The sequence below is a fragment of the Phyllobates terribilis genome, unplaced genomic scaffold (assembly GCF_046119375.1).
Source record: "Phyllobates terribilis strain yellow unplaced genomic scaffold, ASM4611937v1 Scaffold_5__5_contigs__length_657084704, whole genome shotgun sequence".
NCBI lineage: Eukaryota > Metazoa > Chordata > Amphibia > Anura > Dendrobatidae > Phyllobates > Phyllobates terribilis.
The window spans coordinates 17,016,591-17,037,174 of record NW_027362765.1 but is presented as its reverse complement, the minus strand read 5'-3'; the positions used below and the strand labels follow the sequence as shown (position 1 = coordinate 17,037,174).

The 20,584-nt window shown below is 43.1% G+C and overlaps 1 protein-coding gene across 1 annotated transcript in view; it reads right to left on the bottom strand.

Moving 5' to 3' along the window:
* Positions 1–5,488: 5,488 nt before the first annotated feature.
* LOC141270842 (uncharacterized) overlaps positions 5,489–20,584 on the bottom strand; it is a 127,434-nt gene continuing 112,338 nt past the window's right edge. Inside the window, exons 14-15 of the mRNA XM_073680939.1 lie at positions 7,522–12,570; positions 5,489–7,310 (exon numbers count right to left, since the gene is read on the bottom strand). Of these exons, the coding sequence (XP_073537040.1) occupies positions 11,222–12,570 (1,349 nt within the window). The 3' untranslated portion in view covers positions 5,489–7,310; positions 7,522–11,221. The remainder of the gene's footprint in view (positions 7,311–7,521; positions 12,571–20,584) is intronic.

Below are 20,584 nucleotides of genomic sequence, written 5' to 3'. Positions count from 1 at the left end.
TTCCCATTAGAATGGAGAGGGTCTGCTATACAGTTATAGAGTATGCAGTGAGTTCAATGTTTGACCAAGTTTAGGAAAAATCCCACTAAGAATTTAAAGACACATAGAGCAGGGCCACAGTAACGAGTACGACATGTTCCCATTAGAAAGGAGAGGGTCTACTATACAGTTATAGGGTATGCAGTGAGTCCAACGGCTGACCAAATTTAGGAAAAATCCCACTAAGATTTTAAAGACACATAGAGCAGGGCCAAAGTAATGACATGCTTCCATTATAAAGGAGGGGGTCTCCTATAGAGGTAATGCCCATGCTGTGACTGCAAGTGCTGACCAAAATTTGGGAAAAACCCCACTAAGAAGTTAAAGACACACAGAGCAGGGCCACAGTAATGACAAATTCACATTAGAAAGGAGAGGGTCTCCCATAGTGTTGGCCTATGCAGTGAATGCAAGGGCAGCCAAAAATTGGGAGGCACTAAAATGCCCCATGGAAGAAACGTACAGGGCCTCATGAAACAATGTTCCCATTATTTGGAAGTGGGTCTTCCATAATGTTGGCCTATGCAGTGAATGCAAGGGCTGCTAAAAATTGGGAGGCACTCCAATGCCCCTTGAAAGAGACTTAGAGGGCCTCCTAAAAAAGTGTTCCCATTAGAAAGGAGCGGGTCTCCTATACTTGTAATGCCCATGCACTAAGTGTATGGCCTGACAAACATTTACCCCTGGGGGGTATAAATGAACATACTGTATAAAAATTTTTTTTACGGGCATCATAAACACCCTTTAAAATAATTATGTGGGTGTTACATCACAGACCACGGTCACCCGCGTGATAAGTGGTGGAGGATGAGGAGAAGGAGGAGGACAAGAGCAAATAGGCAAAATCAGGAAGCGTATACCCATGTGTGGGTGTTAAGAGGTGCATGGGAATACACCTCCCAAAAAAGACCATGGATTTGAGTTTATGATACTCTGCTATCATTCAGTGGTGTTAAGAAGTCTGGCCCAATTCAGCCCTTGTTCATTTTTATAAGAGTCAGCCTGTCAGCATTTTCATTTGACAGGCGGATGAGCTTATCAGTTAGAATTCCACCAGCGGCACTAAAAACCCGCTCTGATAAAATGCTAGCGGCAGGGCAGGCCAGGACCTCCAAGGCGTAGAGAGCCAGTTCATTCCACGTATCCAGCTTGGATACCCAATAATTATAAGGCACAGAGGAATGACAGAGGACATTGGTCCGGTCGGCAAGGTACTCCCTGAGCATCTTCACAAACTTTGCACTCCTTGTGAAAGTACACCGCACCTCAGGGACTGTGCGATGGGAGGGGCTGAGAAAATTCTCTCAGAACTTTGACAGTGTTCCCCTGCATCTGCTGGATTGAAGTTGTGTCTCTCTCGCCTGTACTCCTTGGTTGTCCAACGAACTGTGACCTCTGCCGTCAGCATTTTTAGATGGGAATTTTTTTAATAGTTCCGCAACAAGGGCCTTCTGGTACTGCCCCATTTTTGTAGACCTGTCCGCCTTAGGAATAAGAGATATAAAGTTCTCCTTGTAGCGTGGGTCTAGAAGTGTCACCAACCAGTAATGACTGTCACCCAAAATTTTGAGAATGTGAGGGTCATGGGAAAGGCAGAGTAACAAACTCAGCTATGCGTGCGAGACTGCTAACAGGCAAGACTTCCATGTCCTCACCAAGAGGATGACTGACCATGCTCTCCTCCTCCCTCTCTTCAGGCCAACCATGCTGAACAGACGGTATGACAGTTGTGCAGGTAGTATCATCTATAGCGCATGAAACTAGCTCCTGTTCTTCCTCCTCCTCCTCCTCTTTCTCACCCAATCCACGTTGGGATGAGATGAGGCTGGGCTGTGTGTAATCACCCTGTATGATTCCTTGCTCCATCTCATCGTGCTCTGCCTGCAATGCATCCTCTTTGATTGTGAGCAGAGCGTTTCAGAAGATAGAGAAGCGGGATGGTGACGCTAATTATGGCGTCATCGCCACTCACCATCTTGGTGGAGTCCTCAAAGTTTTGAAGGATGCTACATATGTCTGACATACATGTCCACTCCTGAGGTCTTATGTGTGGAGTCTGAACTGAATACCGACGGCCTTGTTGATGCTGGTACTCAACAACTGCCCTCTTCTGCTCATAAATCCTTCCCAACATCTGCAGTGTAGAGTTCCAATGCATGGGGACATCACATACCAGTCTGTGAGCCGGAAGCAGCAAATGCTGCTGAAACACTGCAAGGGTGGGTAAGCTGTAGGTGACTTTCTAAAATGGGCACACAGGTGGCGTACTTCAACAAGCAGATCCGGCAGCTCCAGGTAGGATTTGAGAAACCGCTGAACCACGAGGTTAAGCACATGGGCCAGGCATGGTACGTGTGTGAGCTCGCCTCGCCTCAGAGCCGCCACCAGGTTCCGGCCATTGTCACACACGACCATGCCTGGCTGTAGGTTCAGCGGTGTGAGCCACAGATCTGCCTGCTCTTTCAGAGCTGTCCACAACTCTTCAGCATTGTGCGGTTTGTCACCTAAGCATATTAGCTTCAGCACAGCCTGTTGCCGCTTGGCCGAGCCAGTGCTGCAGTGCTTCCAGCTTGTGACTGATGTGGTCATTTCGGAGATGGAAGCTGAAGAGGAGGCTGAGAAGGATGAGGTACAGGAGCTGTAGACCGTGGGGGCAACCCTGATTGACTTAGGGCCCGCAATCCTTGGAGTTGGGAGGTCGTGTTCCGTCCCAAGGTCAGACTGGGTCCCGGCTTCCACTATGTTAACCCAGTGTGCCGTCAGCGAGATATACCGTCCCTGCCCACAAGCACTTGTCCACGTGTCCGTAGCTAGGTGGACTTTCCCGGTAACTGCGTTGTTGAGGGCAAGGCTAATGTTTTGGGACACGTGCTTGTGTAATGCGGGGACTGCACACCGGGAGAAATAGTGGCGGCTGGGGACCGAGTACCAAGGAACGGTCGCCGCCATCAGGTTGCGGAATTCTTCCATCTCCATGAGCCTAAAAGGCAACATTTCTAGTGCAAGCAGTGACGAAATCTGGGAATTTAGTAGTGTGGCCTGGGGGGCGTTGGCTGCGTATTTGCCCTTGTGTTCCAAGGACTGGGGTATGGACAACTGAACGCTGCGCTGGGACAAGGACGTGCTTCCTGATGCTGCTACTTGAGAGTGTGCAATGACAGGTGCAAGGCAGAAGGAATCTTAGCATGCACCATGGACAGGGGATTGACGTGCATGCACAACAGCGGAAGAAGCAGTGGTGCCACCAGCACTGTTTCTGGACCCTGGGGTTCGGCCCACAAAGTCGGGTACTTTGCTGCTATGTTCCTGATCATGCTGGTGGTGGTCAGGCTGGTCGTTTTGCCACCACTACTCATGCTGGCCTGGCAGGTGGTGCAAATGGCCTTTTTGGGGTTATCGGCAGAGTCTTTAAAAGACAACAAGACTCGGGAAGACCTAACAGTTGTACTGGCAACTTCCTTTGTGTTGGTGATACAGGGAACAGTTGCCTGCCTTCTTTCTGAGGCCACCACACTGCTTCTTCCTACCTGTTGGGGTGCTCTGCCTCCCTATCCCTGTGTGCTGCTGTCCTCGCTCTGCATGTCCTCCTGCCAGGTTGGGTCAGTTACTATATCATCTTCCACTTCCGCACTCTGGTCCTCCTCCTGACTTTCTGGCAATTGTGTCTCATCATCGTCCACCTCTTGTGACACTTTCCCATCGTCGCCTTTGTGTGACCGTGGCTGCTCAAATATTTGGGCATCGCTTCATGCGATCTCCTCTTGCCCCGCTTCAAGTGCACCAGGCGTGAGGCCCAAATCTATAAATGGAAAAGTGAACAGCTCTGCGGAGTGTCCACGTGTGGTATCAGTTGTCTCTGGGCATTCGGCATGGTGGGAGGAAGGAGGATCAGGGTGAGGAATATGCAGTCCAGACTCACAGCTACTGAAGACTTGACCGTGTGGAAGACAAGGTGGTGGTGGTGGTGGCTAATTGACTGGAAGCATTATCTTCTATCCAACCAATAACCTTTTCACACTGCTCTGTGTTCAGTAGTGGTGTTGTGCGGTCCCCTATTAATTGGGGCAGGAAGGTCGAGCGAGAAGATGTGTTTGGTGTGGCACAATTTCATCTTGGCCTCGGCCTCTGCATGCACCATCATGTCCAGTTCCCCGTCCCTTGCCCATTTTAAATGGAGGACAATATCTTCCACGCTTACTACAATTGACTGAATTTGGAGGGAACTTATATGTGATCCGTGTGACGGAGAAACCACAGTTTTAAATACCTGGCCTGTAGGTAACTATTTTGAACAGCAAACTGGTGTCAATTCCTTCACTGACAAACTGAAACAAATTTTTTAGGGAGGTCAGAAATGGCAGTATTTTCTGAAAACGTATATGTGATCCGTGTGACGGAGAAAACGCATTTTAAATAGCTGGATTTTTAGTGCTGTAATATGGAAAGGACCAGGCTGTATTCTGCAGTGCCAACAAGCAAATGGCGCAGAAAAACTTTTCTCTGGATTGCAAATAACGAGGAATAAGACAAAAAAAAAATTATTCCTAGCCCCTGAGACCTGGGCCTATTTCTAGAAATATATAACAGCAGCAGCAGACAGAACTGGAATGGAGCCTCTTGTGCTATGTGCACTGCAGTCTGCTATATACACTGTCTGCCTGATATCTCTGCAGATGGATTAGTCCTCAGAAGGACTGTTTGTTGAGATGGATATGTGTCTTTAATATAGTTTGGTACACCTACACTAACTAAAAACAAGTAAATCTCTCCCTCGCTCAGCAGCACCTCTCCCTACACTGTCTGACTCCGGAGTAACAGTGACGAGCATGGCGGCGCCAGGTCTGATATAGACCTGATGATGCTGTGCGGCCAGCCAATCACTGTAATGCCACAACCAACATGGCTTCGGCATTACAGTGAGTGGCAGGCAATCCCGGCATTTTCATTGGCGCTCAAAGAACGCCAAACATGCAGGGAGGAGACCCGAGCAACCCCGGAAATACTCGGCGAGCGCCGAGCATCTCGAGCAGTGAGATGCTCGGGCGAGCACCGAGCATGCTCGCTCATCACTAGTCACATGATCCATGGGGTTCTTGCCTCATCTTTCTCCATCATGCCACATCTGTCTCCATTCTGCCCTTACTGTATTCATCCAGCCCCATGATCCTGCCTCATCAGCAGGGTGGATTTGATTTAAATCTAACCGATTTAAATCATGATTTAAATCACGATTTAAATCACTAGTCAGTAAGGCTTGATTTAAATCAGTGATTTAAATCAAAGTTTCTACCTAAACTAGTTCTTGCTACTTTAACATGCAAGTAGATGAAGATTTTTAGAATCACTTTTTATATTACTTTTTTCTCCCCAGTTTAATGGGTTAATCATTCATATTTGGACAACACTGTTCTGTTGTACTTAGGAAGGAGAAAAATAATCCTGACCTTAATAACAATTTAAATAGATTTATTCAACTGAAACAATAACAACATTACAGCATAAGTTATTTGCTTAAACAAACATCCATGTTTGTTAACTAATTTGGCTAAACAAAATATATATATATTTTAAGAAACTTAGACTGTCAGCCCAGCCGACACATGAAAAACTTAAATACTACTGTCCCTGCTGTCCTCTGTAGCTCACTCATCGTCATCTTCATCATCATCTTCTTCTTTGTTCCTATTCATAATCTGGAAAAGACAAACAAGCTTTCCTGCTTTATTGGGTCCCAACCGATTTCTCAATTTAGAATGAATGAGTCCAAAGGAAGAGAATATTCTTTCAACGCCTGCAGAAGAAGCTACTGCTGTTAAAAGTGAAATCATTACTTGAACAGTCTAAATCCAAGCGTTTAAGTGACTTCCACCAGTTTACTGGTGTGACCTTCCTTAAAATATCTTCAGCAAACATATATTTCTTGAATGGTTCCCCCTTAGCTCTGAAGTTTATTATAGTTGGCATTAAAGATGGATGATTGCTGGATACCCATGTCATAGCTAACTCCTCTTCCTCAGCACTTAGGTTTTGACCCTGATATTGGATATTGACAATATTTGCCAAAAAATGAGCTGGAGTCAGTGCTTGTCCCATTCGTTTGTTTACTGCTTGTAATTTAATTCTGTCCATGTGTAGTTCTGTTTTTAAGTGTTCACTCAGTTCCTTTCAAATTTCAACAGCATCCGCAATAAAACAGCTTTTTCTGTATTTTGTTTAAAGCTTGAGAGATGGGTTTCAGGAAGCTCAGCATATGTTCAACATTTCTCTTAAGCCCAATGTTGAGGATTTTGGCCGTGACAGTGCCATCTATTTTATCTCGATTTTCTTCACAAAGTGTCATCAGAATAGGCCAGTTTTTGATATACTGCTCAAAACAGTCCACCACAGAGTTCCATCTAACATCTTGTGGGAGCGTTAGCTTGGTTCCACCCATCCTTTTCAGAGCTGCTGCAGCAAAATGATTATTACGGAAGTATTTAGCAATTCCAACAACATTAGCCTTTATTTCTGGAACACTTAAGTCTTTGGCTAAGAGGTGCAGCAAATGAGCACTGCAACCATATGTTATTAGCAGCTTTGTATTCCCTCCCTGCTCTTCTAAATTTCTTCTCATCTTGGATACGTTTGCAGCATTGTCAGTGACCAAACTGCGTACTAGACATTTGAATTTTTGTTCACATGTTGTTATAGCTTTTACTGCCACTTCTTGTAAGTATTCTGCTGTGTGTGCATTTCCTGACGTATCAGTTGTTTGTGCAAGGAAGACTTTACCTTCTTCTGTTGTTATACAAGCACATACAATAGGATCATTGTGGACATTACTCCACCATCAATACTTAGGTTAACAATTTTACCCTCCAGAGCTGTTGCACATTGCTCCATTTCTCTGTCATACACTTGATCCAGCAGTTTCCCTGCAACATCAGCTCTGCTGGGTGGACTGTATCCTGGTCTCAGTGACTGAACCATATTAATGAAATGTGGGTTCTCAGTCAGACGGAAAGAAGAGTTCGTTGCATAAATAAACTGGGCAATTTTTTCATCAATCAACTCTTTTTCTAATCTGCTAGTTCTTATCACAAACCTATCTATGGTGGTTCCAGGAGGTAAAGGTTTTTTCTTCCTTTTGGGTGATGGTGATATGTGGCTGTGGGTGTCTGATGATGCTGCTGCTGCTAATGAAGCACTATCCTGGATGGATAACTCTGAAACTGTAGAACAGAATGATGGTGATCTTGGAGGTGGATAGTTTCCAGAATCCATGAATTCCCCTAAACAAAAAAAGTCAATGCTGTTATTTTATTGTTTATACAATTTCTGCTTATTGTACACAACACATCACTGCCCCTGCCCCAAAAGGAATATTTGTTTTTCTTCATAACTGTACCAAATGACAGTAACATGCAGTAATAATAAGAAATATAATTTTTCTCACACATGACAGTTCAGTCTTTAGAAATAGGATTCAATAAAAATGTTTACCAACAGATCCTGCCTGTTCAGAAGTGTTTCTTTGGTCATCTTCATCACCGCACTTCTCATGATGTTGCCTCATTCGCGCCACCAGGCCTTGCATCTCTTTGTTGCATCGTTTGCATTTTGCACGCATGCCTGCCTTACCGATAGGCGAAGGAGCTTCATTAAAATATTCCCAAACTGGGTCTCTTTTATGGCCTGCTGCCATTATAAGGAAAGAATGTAATAAACCTCAGATCGTACACACAAACAGATCCAGACTTGTCTGTCTGTGGCTATGCTGCAGTATTGTGCTCAAAGTTTCACTTTCATTTTCTTGTCTGCTTGCCCTTCCTCCTCCTCACACTTAGATTCACATTCTTCTTGTGTTGTGCAGATCTATTCCACTCCAAACAATCAGAAACATATTGTCTAACTTCTTGGACTTGGCACTGAAGGGGTTGATTCTGTATTCATAGGTTTGTAGAACAATAGGATTAAGGTTTTTTTCTCAACTCTGTTCATGTTGTAACATTTTTGCCGTGAAGAAGAGGCTGGGACCTCTGCGGAGTCAAATTCAGTTTTGAGAACTGCGTAAGTAAAGCGAGCGTCTGTGATAATATAGGAGAGAAACTGCCCACTAATCCTACAGAAACCTCTGGAAGAGCATGGCATTGTGAATGTTACACATATACAGCCTTTATTCTACTGAGTTAAACAACTCATAGAATCATAGAATGGTAGAGTTGGAAGGGACCTCCTGGGTCATCTGGTCCAACCCCCTGCTCAAAGCAGGATTCACTAGATCATCTCAGACAGATGTCTGTCCAGCCTCTGTTTGAAGACGTCCATTGAAGGGGAACTCACTACCTCTCGTGGCAGCCTGTTCCACTCATTAATCACCCTAACTGTCAAAAAGTTTTTTCTAATATCTAATCTGTGTCTCCTCCCATTTAGTTTCATCCCATTGCTTCTAGTCTTTCCTTGTGCAAATGAGAATAAAGATGATCCTTCTACAATGTGACAGCCCTTGACATATTTGTAGACAGCTATTAAGTCTCCTCTCAGTCTTCTTTTTTGCAAGCTAAACATTCCCAAATCCTGCAACCGTTCCTCATAGGACATGGTTTGCAGACCAGTCACCATTCTGGTCGCTCTTCTCTGAACTTGCTCCAGTTTGTCTATGTCTTTTTTAAAATGTGGTGCCCAAAACTGTACACAGTATTCCAGATGAGGTCTGACCAAAGAAGAGTAAAGACCGATAATGACTTCACGTGATCTAGACTGTATGCTTCTGTTAATACATCCCAGAATTGTATTTGCCTTTTTTGCTGCTGCATCACACTGTTGACTCATGTTCAGTCTATGATCTATTAGTATACCTAAGTCTTTTTCACATGTACTGTTGCTTAGCTCTATTCCTCCCATTCTGTATGTGCTTTTTTCATTTTTATTGCCCAGATGTAGTACTTTGCATTTTTCCCTGTTAAAAACCATTCTGTTGGTTGCTGCCCACTGCTCCAGTTTATTTAGGTCTTTTTGAATCCTCTCTCTCTCTTCTCTAGTATTAGCTATCCCTCCTAGCTTTGTGTCATCAGCAAATTTAATCAGCTTACCCTCAATTCCTTCATCTAAATCATTGATAAAGATGTTGAACAATACAGGTCCCAGGACGGAGCCCTGTGGTACCCCACTTGAGACATTCATCCAGCTGGATGTGAAGCCATTTACAACCACCCTTTGAGTCCGATCACTAAGCCAGTTATGAATCCACCTAACAGTTGCCTGGTCCGTTGCATACTTGGTCATTTTTTCAATAAGGATGGTGTGAGATACTTTGTCAAATGCTTTGCTGAAGTCAAGATATACTATATCTACAGCATTTCCCTGATCCACCCAGTCAGTGATTCTGTCATAGAAGGAAATTAAGTTAGTCTGACATGACTTGTTAGTTACAAACCCATGCTGACTCTGGTTAATCACTTCATTCTTATCCATGACTTATCCATAACTCAGCTTTATCTCATGATGGAAGAACCTTTGGATGGTAAAATATTTTCCTCAAAAAGCAGTTTATTGAAAAAAATCCGATTTAAATAAAAAAAATCCGATTTTTTTAAAAAAAACATTGATCCTGCCCCATGATCCTGCTCAATCTTTCTATCCTGGCCCATCTGACTCAATCCTGCCCCATGATCCTGCCTCACTTGTCTCCATTCTGACTCATGATCCTGCCCTGTCTCCATCCTGCCCCATCTGTTTCACGATACTGCTCCATCCTGCCCCATGATCCATGGGGATCTTGCCTCATCTGTTTCCATCCTGCCCCATAAGCCTTCCTCATCTGTCTCCATACTGTCCCATGTGTCTCATGATCCTGTGTGGGCAATTTTCCTGTGAGCATTCATGGCTGTGGACTTTTTTTCTGGTCACCCTGTGCTACATATGCACATTTACATATACACACACGTCTGCTACATACCTACATTTACAAACACACAGAGTTCTGCTATATACACATATTTACATACACACTCAGCTCTCTTACACATGCACAATTACATATACACAGCTCTGCTACATAAAAATACATACATCTCTGGAACATACGCACATTTAAATACACACATACACAGTATTTGCAGTTTTTTCCAGGTTATGTGATTGATTACATAATCTGAAAGGTCCTTGAGCTAATTGGGTGGAAGGTTCTTCAGATGCTCACTCAGGACGTGCATCCTCGGTGCAGGTCCTGGTACCTTTCTCTCCTGCTCTGCACCAATCAGTTAGATAAGTGTGGGGCTGGAGGAGAGTGAGCAGTTCTCTTAGTTATCAGGAAAGACACTGTCTCGGCGTTCTCCTCTGTCACAGGAAGCTGCCTCCAGTCTATAAGAAGCATTACTTATTAGCAAGATTTTTTTCTTACTAAAAGTGTGTTTATAGTCCAAAAATATGGTAAGATCTAAAGTAATTTCCCTTTCTAATTTAATTATACGACTGTCTGTTATATGTTTTGTACAATTAGTCAATAACGTATATAGTTTCTCCCCATCTCAGTTATATTTCATGGTCAACAAAATAAGATTTTGCAGTAATTCATTTTTCACACTCTAGGTATGATAACTTCAGTGTAGTATTTTTGAAAATTAAAGGGGCTGTCCACTACTTGGATATCCCCTTCTCATTCCTCATGTTTGGTTCCGTTTAAAATAAGAACACTTATATAAAGCTCCAATGCTGGCGCGGTTCTAGCGGTGTCAGCACTTACGTCCGCACGGCTCATGTGAGGTTGTTATGTACTGTGAGCCCTGCGCCCAATCAGCGCTGGTGTCACTGTCCCCATCTTTGGACAAATCGAACATCAAGATAAAGTCAGAGACCAGCCGCAGCCCTGGCTTCCTGTTGATGTGTAATACATCCGAAAACGGGGACAGTGAAGTCGACGCTGTTTGAGTGCTGGGCTCGTGTGATGCAACATCCTCACGTTAGCCCCGGGAACGGGACTCCTGACACTGCTGGAGCGGTGCCGGCACGGGAGCTCAGTATGAGTATTTCAACTTTAAAGAAGACAAACATTAGGGATGACAAGGGGTTGTCCTAGAAGTGGACGCCTTTAAGATACAATTTTTGGTTAAAACATTTCCAATATTCTGAACATGAAAAGGATTATCCCCTGCGTGACTTGATGTTTATCAAGAGTTGATTTCCATGTAAAACATTTCCCACATTAAGAACATGAAAAAGGCTTCTCTCCTGTATGAGTTCTCTGGTGCTTAACAAGAGCAGATTTCTGGCTAAAACATTTCCCACATTCTGAACACGAAAAAGGCTTCTCCCCTGTGTGGGTTCTCTGGTGGATATCAAGATGCGCTTTCCGATAAAAATATTTACCACATTCTGAACATGAAAAAGGCCTCTCCCCTGTGTGAGTTCTCTGGTGCATAACAAGATCAGATTTCTGGGTAAAACATTTCTCACATTCTGAACATGAAAAAGGCTTCTCACCTGTGTGAGTTTTTTGGTGCATAACAAGAACAGATTTCTGGGTAAAACATTTCCCACATTCTGAACAGGAAAAAGGCTTTTCCCCTGTGTGAATGCTCTGGTGCTTAACAAAATTTGATTTCTGCGCAAAATATTTCCCACATTCTGAACAGGAAAAAGGCTTCTCCCCTGTGTGACTGCTCTGGTGTCTAAGAAGAGATGATTTCTTCACAAAACATTTTCCACAATCTGAACATGAAAATGGCTTTTCCCCTGTGTGAGTTGTTTGATGTGTAAAAAGAGTTGATTTATCTACAAAACATTTCCCGCATTCTGAACACGAAAAAGGCTTCTCCCCTGTGTGAGTTTTCTGATGTCTGATAAAACTTGATTTCTGTGTAAAACATTTTCCACATTCTGAACAGGAAAATGGTTTCTCCCCTGTGTGGGTTCTCATGTGGCTATCAAGAAGTGATTTCAATTTAAAACATTTCCAACATTCTGAACATGAAAAAGGCTTCTCCCCTGTGTGAACTCTCTGATGTCTGATAAAATTTGATTGATCTGTAAAACATTTTCCACATTCTGAACAGGAAAAAGGCTTCTCCCCTGTGTGGGTTCTCTGGTGGCTATAAAAAAGAGATTTCCGGTTAAAACATTTCCCACATTCTGAACATGAAAATGGCTTCTCCCCTGTATGAGTTCTCTGGTGACTAACAAGATTTGCTTTCTGGTTAAAACATCTCCCACACTCTGAACAAGAAAATCTATTTTCCGCTGTGTGAATTTTTCGATGTTTAAGAAAAGACTTTTCGAGGGGAAAATTATTTCCATATTCTGAACGTGAAAATGGCTTCTTTGCTTTAGGAACAGTTTGTTTTTTAATGCTGATTTTGTGCCTTTTAATTTCCTTAGTAGTCGGTAATGAATCAAGAACCTGCTTCAAAGGATCAGATAACAGATCTTTGCTGCGAAGGGATGATGGTATATTTGGAGTAATGGCATTCACTTCAATTGTATCCTGTGGGATCTCAAGATCATCTGATTTAAAAATTGAAGATGTCAGCTGTCCCTCTGATCTGGTACAGTCATCTGCCAAGAATAAAATCAATTATTATTTTTTAATAAAATATTGTTGAATTTTATAATTTTCAAGATTTCTACTTAAACTGTTTTGCCCATACTAAATTTTCTTCAAAACCAGGACCCTCATTTCATCTCTTCACACACCCTACATGCACGTACCCATACTGGTTGGTGACCATCAACAAAAAAACGGGATCCAGCAACAGACATCCAAATGAGAATCTGAATGTGTGTTAAAACTTCATATTTATTAGAATTCCTTTAAAATCATGCTGTTAAAATTGTAGATCCAGGGGATTACGCGTTTCGAACAAAAATGTCCTTAGTCATAACCATGTCTTGTGATCAGTACAAAAGCAGGGTTAAATAAAAAAAAAAAGAGGGGAAAGGGAATGAAGGTGAGCAATTAATCATGTAGATGAGACAATTATGCTAATAAACCAAACAAATGCCATAGGTGCAAAAAACATTAATTCAATAATAATACGTGATATCCGTTTTCTTATTCAATCTAGAAGGAACTCTGCAATTAAACTTAAAAAAAAAATGCAATACTTTATCTCTATCCCCGCCTCGATCACTGGTGAGAACCTCCTCCAATGCACGAAAAAAGTCCAAACAACCTCCATGGACAGACAGAAAATGGTGAGATGCTCCTGATAGAGCTCTTGTTGTAGCATTTGCAGCATCATACATATGTTCTGCAATTCTGGTCCTAAGAGGTCCTGTGGTGTAACCAACATATTGAAGATTGCACTGTATGCACGTAATGACATAAACCACATAGGCTGTACTGCAATTAATAAATGTGCAGTTCCTATGTGTGTATGGAGCAGCTGTGGCTTTAATTTCCTTAGAATTATCCATGTATGGACATAAGCCGCACTGTCGTCTGCCGCATTTGTATGAACCAGACACAGATAACCAGTTACGTTTTGCTTTAGTTTTTTGCCTTACTGTGTGATCAGAAGGGGATATCATGTTACCAATAGTAATTCCTCTCCTGGATACAAAATTAACTCCTTTTTCTAGCAGTCTTTTCAAGGTGTCATCAGCATATAACACCGGAAGGTATTTCTTAATCACATCAGTCACTTGGTGAAAATTACTGCTATATGTAGTTGAAATAGTTAGATTAGGCAGATTTTCTCGTGCAGTTTTTATCTGCTGTAAGTATTCTGCTCTGCTTTTACTATCAGCCTTAATTTTTGCCCTATCGAGCACATTAGTAGAATAGCCACGGCTTTTAAATCTACGGTCAATAATGGTGCACTCCTTCAAAAAATCCTCTCTGTTAGTACAACATCTTTTAGCTCGAATATATTCTCCTGTTGGAACATTATTCACACCATGCCTGGGATGGCAGCTGTTGGCATGCAATTCCCAGCAGTAGGTTTGCGAAATAGGGAGCAATCAATTTTACCAGTTATAATTGCCCCTTTTAGGTTGATATCCAAATATGGAATCGACTCCTTTTCATGTTGGAAGGTGAAAGAAATATTAAACGGATTATTGTTAATATATTGAACGAAATCATAAACTGACTCATCGGGACCGGACCATATTATGAAACCATCATCTATATATCTCATATAACAATATAGAGAAGACTGAAATGGATTCAGTTCTGAATAAATAAAAAATTGTCCTCCCACCAATTCATAAAAATAACAGCAATAGAGGGGGAAAATTTCGCTCCCATAGAACAACCCAACCTTGCTGTTGTAGAAAAAACCTGTCTGAAAATTTGAAGTAATTGTTTTTCAGCAAAAAACAGGTAGCATCTAATATAAAATCTTGCAAACTCGTGCTATATTTAGAATACCTCTCCATATAAATGTGTATCGCATAAAGGGCTAAAGTGTGTGGAATCATAGAATATAGTGCGTTTACGTCGCATGTAAGCCAGCTATTATTGATTGTCCATTCCAAACCATTCATGATATTGAACACATGCTTGGAATCCTGGACAAAACTTGGAGAGCATCGCGTCAAAGGTTGAAGTCTCTCATCAATCCATTCACATAAATGTTCAGACAAAGAGTCAATGCCCGAAACAATCGGTCGCATTGGGGGTGGAAATGTCCCTTAATGTAATTTGGGCAGTGCATGAAAAAGAGGTACTCTTGGTTTAAGAGGGCTGAAAAATTCAACTTGTTTTTGATCCAAAATTCCCAGATGTTCTCCTTCATGCAAGATAGTACTTAATTGAGTCCGTACTGTATTAGTTGGATCAGATATTAGCGGTTTATATGTAGCCGAGTCGTTCAACATTTCACAGATTTGCATTTCATACAATTTAGTGTCCATGATTATCACAGATTCGCCTTTATCCGAGATTTTTATAATGACACAATCATGTGATTGTACAGACTTTAAAGGACTTTTCTCTCTTGTTGAGATTCTCCTTTTTGATTTTTGGCTAAGATTGTGATAACACCTAGTTCACTCAGGGGTCGTGATCCAGATAAATCATTTGCCTCTACCGCATTCATGTGCGGACAGTGTGTGAGAGACGGTCAGTGGCATAGCTGAGACGCTTGTGTTCCTCAGCTGGCTCAGCCTGTTATATTGCCGGAGTTATTTCACTGTCGACAGCACTACTGGAGCTGCGAGTAGATTTATTAAGGATCCATCACACAGATTGTGTGACAGGTATAATAGTGTGCCCTGATAACCTCTGTACAAGGACTCATTATACATATATCTACTAGGCCTGCCACACTTTGGTATGTCACTACCCCCAGAAGAAGGCACAGCGCCGAAACGCGCGTAGGGGTGGCGGTACCTGGAGTGACACACTGACAAACACACATGTGAGTAATACGAATTCTCTATTTACCCTTGAATGCTAAATGGATATATTTTTTCTCTTATTTAGTCATGCACTGTGCACCTTAGCGGCTCATTGGAGCTTCTTTGACATTTTACACGTTATTAGCTGGGTTATGGTATATGTTTGACATATCCATGTTTGCACCCATTCCATTTAGTGACTCCTAAAACAAATTTTGTACCATGTGGTTATTTCAGTCCTCGGTATCTTTCGCATAGCTTACTACAAATGTTTTCATGCTGTGTTTTTCACTATGTATGTCATTTTTAAACTTTGCATTTATAATAAACTTTATACTTCTTGCATATTAATGTTCTTGTACGTCATTTCTTCTATATGAGCTAGACCTGCCACACTTTTGAAGTCTCTTTTTATATATAATATGGGGAGTGTATCCAATGGGCTAGGATTTTTTACTATTGAATTCACACTGGCCATATGAGCCTTGATTTAATAAAATCTCTCCTGGCTGAGGATACTAGCAAAATTGAGCACATATTTGATATAATCTATGGCATCTAATTTGTAAGCATAAACCCAGCCATCAATTATAAGGGACAAGGGCTAGGGGCTTATTTTACTAACAATTTGATTTACTGTCTGACTCTATCAGGAATTTAGTGGATCATGACTCCATTATATAATCATCATCCATTATACATCTCTAATGGGATGTATGATTTACTAGGTTTTAATATTATTATTTAATAAAGAATCTGACTTTTACTCATACCCTTTTCCCTTCTTTTCCCTTTCTTAATTGTTTACTTGTAATTTTGGTGGTGTTCACCTTTGTGAGTACTGTCTAATGAGATCAGACAATATTTTGATTATATTAGAAAATGTAGTTGTGGTACTTCTACACTCAAAGGCTCTGCACACAGTACAAAGCCAGAAAAAAATTATAATATCCATACACCCTTCAAGGCACCAAGTGGAGTGCCTCATAAAAAAATTAACAAAGTGTAGTTGTGGTACTTCTACACTCATGAAGGCTTTGCACAAAGTGCAAAGTCAGAAAAAAATTATAAGGAGGATCTCATTCAAATATTGAACATTAAAAACACTTTATTGTGCTGCTGTCATCTGGTGGTGTGGAAAAGTGGGGGCTAATCCAGGCTTTGTTCATTTTAATGAGAGTGAGCCTATCAGCATTTCCTGTTGACAGTCAAAGCACTTGTCTGTTATGACCCGCTGGTGGCACAAAAACCCTGCTCAAACAAGACGCTAGCGGCAGGGCAGCACAACACCTCCAAGGCATAGATGGACAGCTCATGCCTGGTGTCTAGCTTTGAAACTCAAGTTGAAGGTCGCAGAGGAATGAGGGAGTACGCTGGTTTTGTTTGCCACGTATTGATTGACTATTTTTAAAAATCTTTCCCTCCTTGTCAAAAATACGCGGTCATCAGGCACTGGATGCTGGGATGGTGTCATGAAATTGGCTCAGGCCTTTTGACAGTGTACCCCAACCTCTGCTTTGGGTCTCCTTTGCCTCTCCTTCTTGGTTGGACAAGGAAGCTTGCCCCCTGCCGCTAGCATTGACTGGTGGAAATTTTTTCAACATATTTTCCACAATGGCCTTCTGGTATAGCACCATTTTAGAAGACCTCTCTGCCTCAGGAAGGAGAGAAGCAAAGTTCTCCCTGTAGCGTGGGTCTAGCAATGTGAACAAATCAGTACTCTTTTTTTGGCCAAGATAAATATGATGCAAGGGTCACGGTAAAGGCATATGTGCCAAGCTCCCTACAGCCAACAATTCCTGTCTCCACCATGATGACTACTCTCAATCTTATCCTCCTCATTTCCAATCCGCGTTGAGCAGACAAGATGAGGCTAGGTAGTATCACCTTCTCATGTCATCCTCCATCTCCACCTGGTCCACATGCATAGCTTTATTGTTTCATTGTGAGCAGCAACGGTTTAAGTAGGCACAGAAGCGGGATTGTTGCGTTGATTATGGCGTCATCACCGCTCACAATCTTTTTTTGAGTCCTCAAAGTCTTTGAAAACCGCACAAATGTCAGACATGCATGCCCACTCTTCAGTTGTTATGTGTGCATGCTGACTGAAATACCAATGAGCGTGTTGGAGCTGGTATTCCACATCTGGCCTCTGCTGCTCACAAAACCTTTCCAGCATGTGCAGTGTGGATTTCTAGAGTGTGGTCACGTCGGACACCAGTCGGTGAGCTGGCAATTGCATGCGCTGCTTCGGCACTGCCAGAGTGGCGACAACTGTAGCCCACATTCGGAAATGGGCACTGACGCAGCGTACCTTGACCAGAAGCTCTGGCAAATCTGGGTAAGTTTTTAGAAACCGCTGAACTACCAAGTTGAGCACATGTGCAAGCTAGCCATGCTTCACAGCCGCCACCAGGTTGCACCCATTATCACACACGACCATACCTGGTTGGAGGTCCAGCCGCAAAAAACACAGATCTGTCTGGTCTATTATTCCTTTAAATACCTCTGCCGCGGTGTGTGGTTTGTCTCCTTGACAAATTAGCTTCAGCAGAGCCTGTTGCCACTTTGCTGAGGCAGTGCAGCAGATCTTACAGCTTCCAGCTGATGTGGACGACGTGCTCTAAGATAACACATCGGAGGAGCAGGAGGAGGTGTAGGAACTGATGCAGGAGGTGGTGGAAATCCTGACAGAAGTAGGGCCAGTAATCATCGACATTGGGAGCACATGTGCAGTGCCAGGATGGGACTCTGCTCCAGCCTCCACAATGTTCACCCAATGTGCCGTCAGGGAAATGTAGCGTCCCAGGCCACAAGCGATTGTCCATTTGTCGGTCTTTAAGTGGACAATCACAGTAAGTGCGTTGGTAAGGGCACGGGTGATATTTATGGACACGTGCGAGTACAAGGTGAGCATGCCTCACCGGGAGAAAAAGTGGTAGATGGGTACGGAATACAGATGGATTGCTGCTGCCACAGGTGGGCAGAAATCCTCTGTGTCAACAAGCCTCAACGGTAACATTTCCACAGCAAGCAGCCTGGAAATGTGCCTGTTTAGCATTTGGGCCTGTGGGCGGGTGGCTGGAAACTTTTCCTTTCGTTCCAAGGCGTGGAGTAGGGACAGCTGATCGATGTACTGTGACGATTAGGAAGTGCCTGATGGTGCGTCAGAATGTGCAAGGACAGGTGCAGGGCAGGAGGCATCTCTCCAGTGTCATGAACGGGGGATTGGTAAGCACCTAGCACAGGGGAAGAGGCAGTGGTGACACCCACTGGCACCATCAGTGGCCCCAGGAGTTTGGCCCACCGAGTCGGGTGCTGATGACATGTGCCTGATCAAGCTGATGGTGGTTAGGTTCTTCGTGGTCAGGTGCTGTGCCCTGCTGATCTTGGCATGGCACAGGTTGCAAATGACAATTTTTTGTCTCAGAACTCTCTTTAAAAAAAAGTCCTGGGGAACCACTAACTCTTTGATGCAGAAATTCACAAGTGTTAATGCTCTACGGAACAGTTGCCCGCTTTCTCCCTTTGGTCACCCCACTGCCTCTTCCGGTGCTGTCGATTCTTCCCTCTCAGCGCTGCTGGCCTCAATCTGTATGCCAGCTTCCCAGGTTGGGTCGGTGACTTCGTCATCTACCACCTTGTCTTCCACTGCCGCATCCTGATCCTCCTGACTTGATGACTTAACAACTTGACTTATAGGCAATTGCATCTCATCATCATCTTCCTCCTTAGACAAAATTTGCCGTTCTCCATCATCATCTTCATGTGGCCGTGCTCGAAGTTTTGTGCATCACTAAACAGCATGTCCTTCTGTCACTCTAGAAACATGCAGGTTGAGAGGCCACAATCAAGAAATTATGTTGTAAAGAACTCCTCCGGGTGTCCTCGTGTGGGATCACCAGTCTCCTGGGACTTAACATGACGGGAGGAAGGAGGATCAGGGTGAGGATTAAGTAATCCAGAATGTTGGCTGGTGAGACTGGACCGCATGGGTGGTGCTGCCAAGCATGCTGGAAGCATATACTATCCAACTGACCACATGTTCGCACTGCTCTGGCTTCAGAAGTGGTGCAACGTACCTCCTTGCAAAGTGGGACAGGAACCTATGTGTCGTGGATGGGTATGTTTCTTGTGCTCCAGCAACAGGGGAAGTCGCACCTGCCCCATGTCCTCGGCATGCACCATCATCAGCACTTCCACTTCCTCGTCCCATACCGAACGCCTTACACATTTTCCAATTGTTAGGTCTCTTAAACTTACTTTCATTTTTAATTAGAAAAAAAAATTGGTCACCTGCAGCATTTTTTTGGAGTTTAATACCACCGAAATGTACCACAAAGCAAGTAATTCTCTATGGATGACTAATTAAATCCAGAAAACTTTTTCAGCGCTTTTTTGGAGTGTTATATACCACTGAAATTTAACAGAAAGCATGTAATAATCTATGGGTATCAATATAGTAAACTTTTTCACCCCCCTCACCCCCCAAAAAAAAGAATGTGGTTAACTACCGCAGCTATATAGTTAGCAACGGATTGCAAAGCCCTAAGACCAACCAAGAGTCCGTTCAGCCACTTTCCCTGCTCCTGGAACAGTCCCTAAACGCAGATTGTACCTGATACAAACAGCATAGGCGTCAGTGTGCATAGCGTGGTGGCGCCTGTCCTTTAATACCTCTGATGATGTAATAAGGGTAGCCAATCACAGTAATGCCACTACCAAGATACCAAACATGCAAGGCTAATGCTCGCTGAGTGCCAAGTATATTCAAGAACCCAAATACTCAGTGATATCAGATTATCATCAAGAACGTTCGCTCATCCCTAGTGCCGCTAACTTGTCTGACTTCCGGTACGCAACAAGATGATTAGCGCATTCGCAGTTAAATATCATATGACTTCCGTCGAATACATGGTTCTCGTCATTTGTATGCACCACTAGTTCTGATGATTATGATGAACATGTGACTGCCGTCATTGTAATGCGCCTCTTATCCTGTCTTGCATTCTGCATGCATGGGAAAACATGAGGGATGTCGATACTTTGAGCACCTATTCTCCTGATCGCCAGCTGCTAATTATTTGATCATTATTTTTTGCTATATATACTTACCGTATATTCCGGCGTATAAGACGACTTTTGAAAACTGAAAAATCTTCTGTCTAGTCTGGGGTCGTCTTATACGCCGGTAATGTTTTTGAACTTTCAGAAATTGACATGC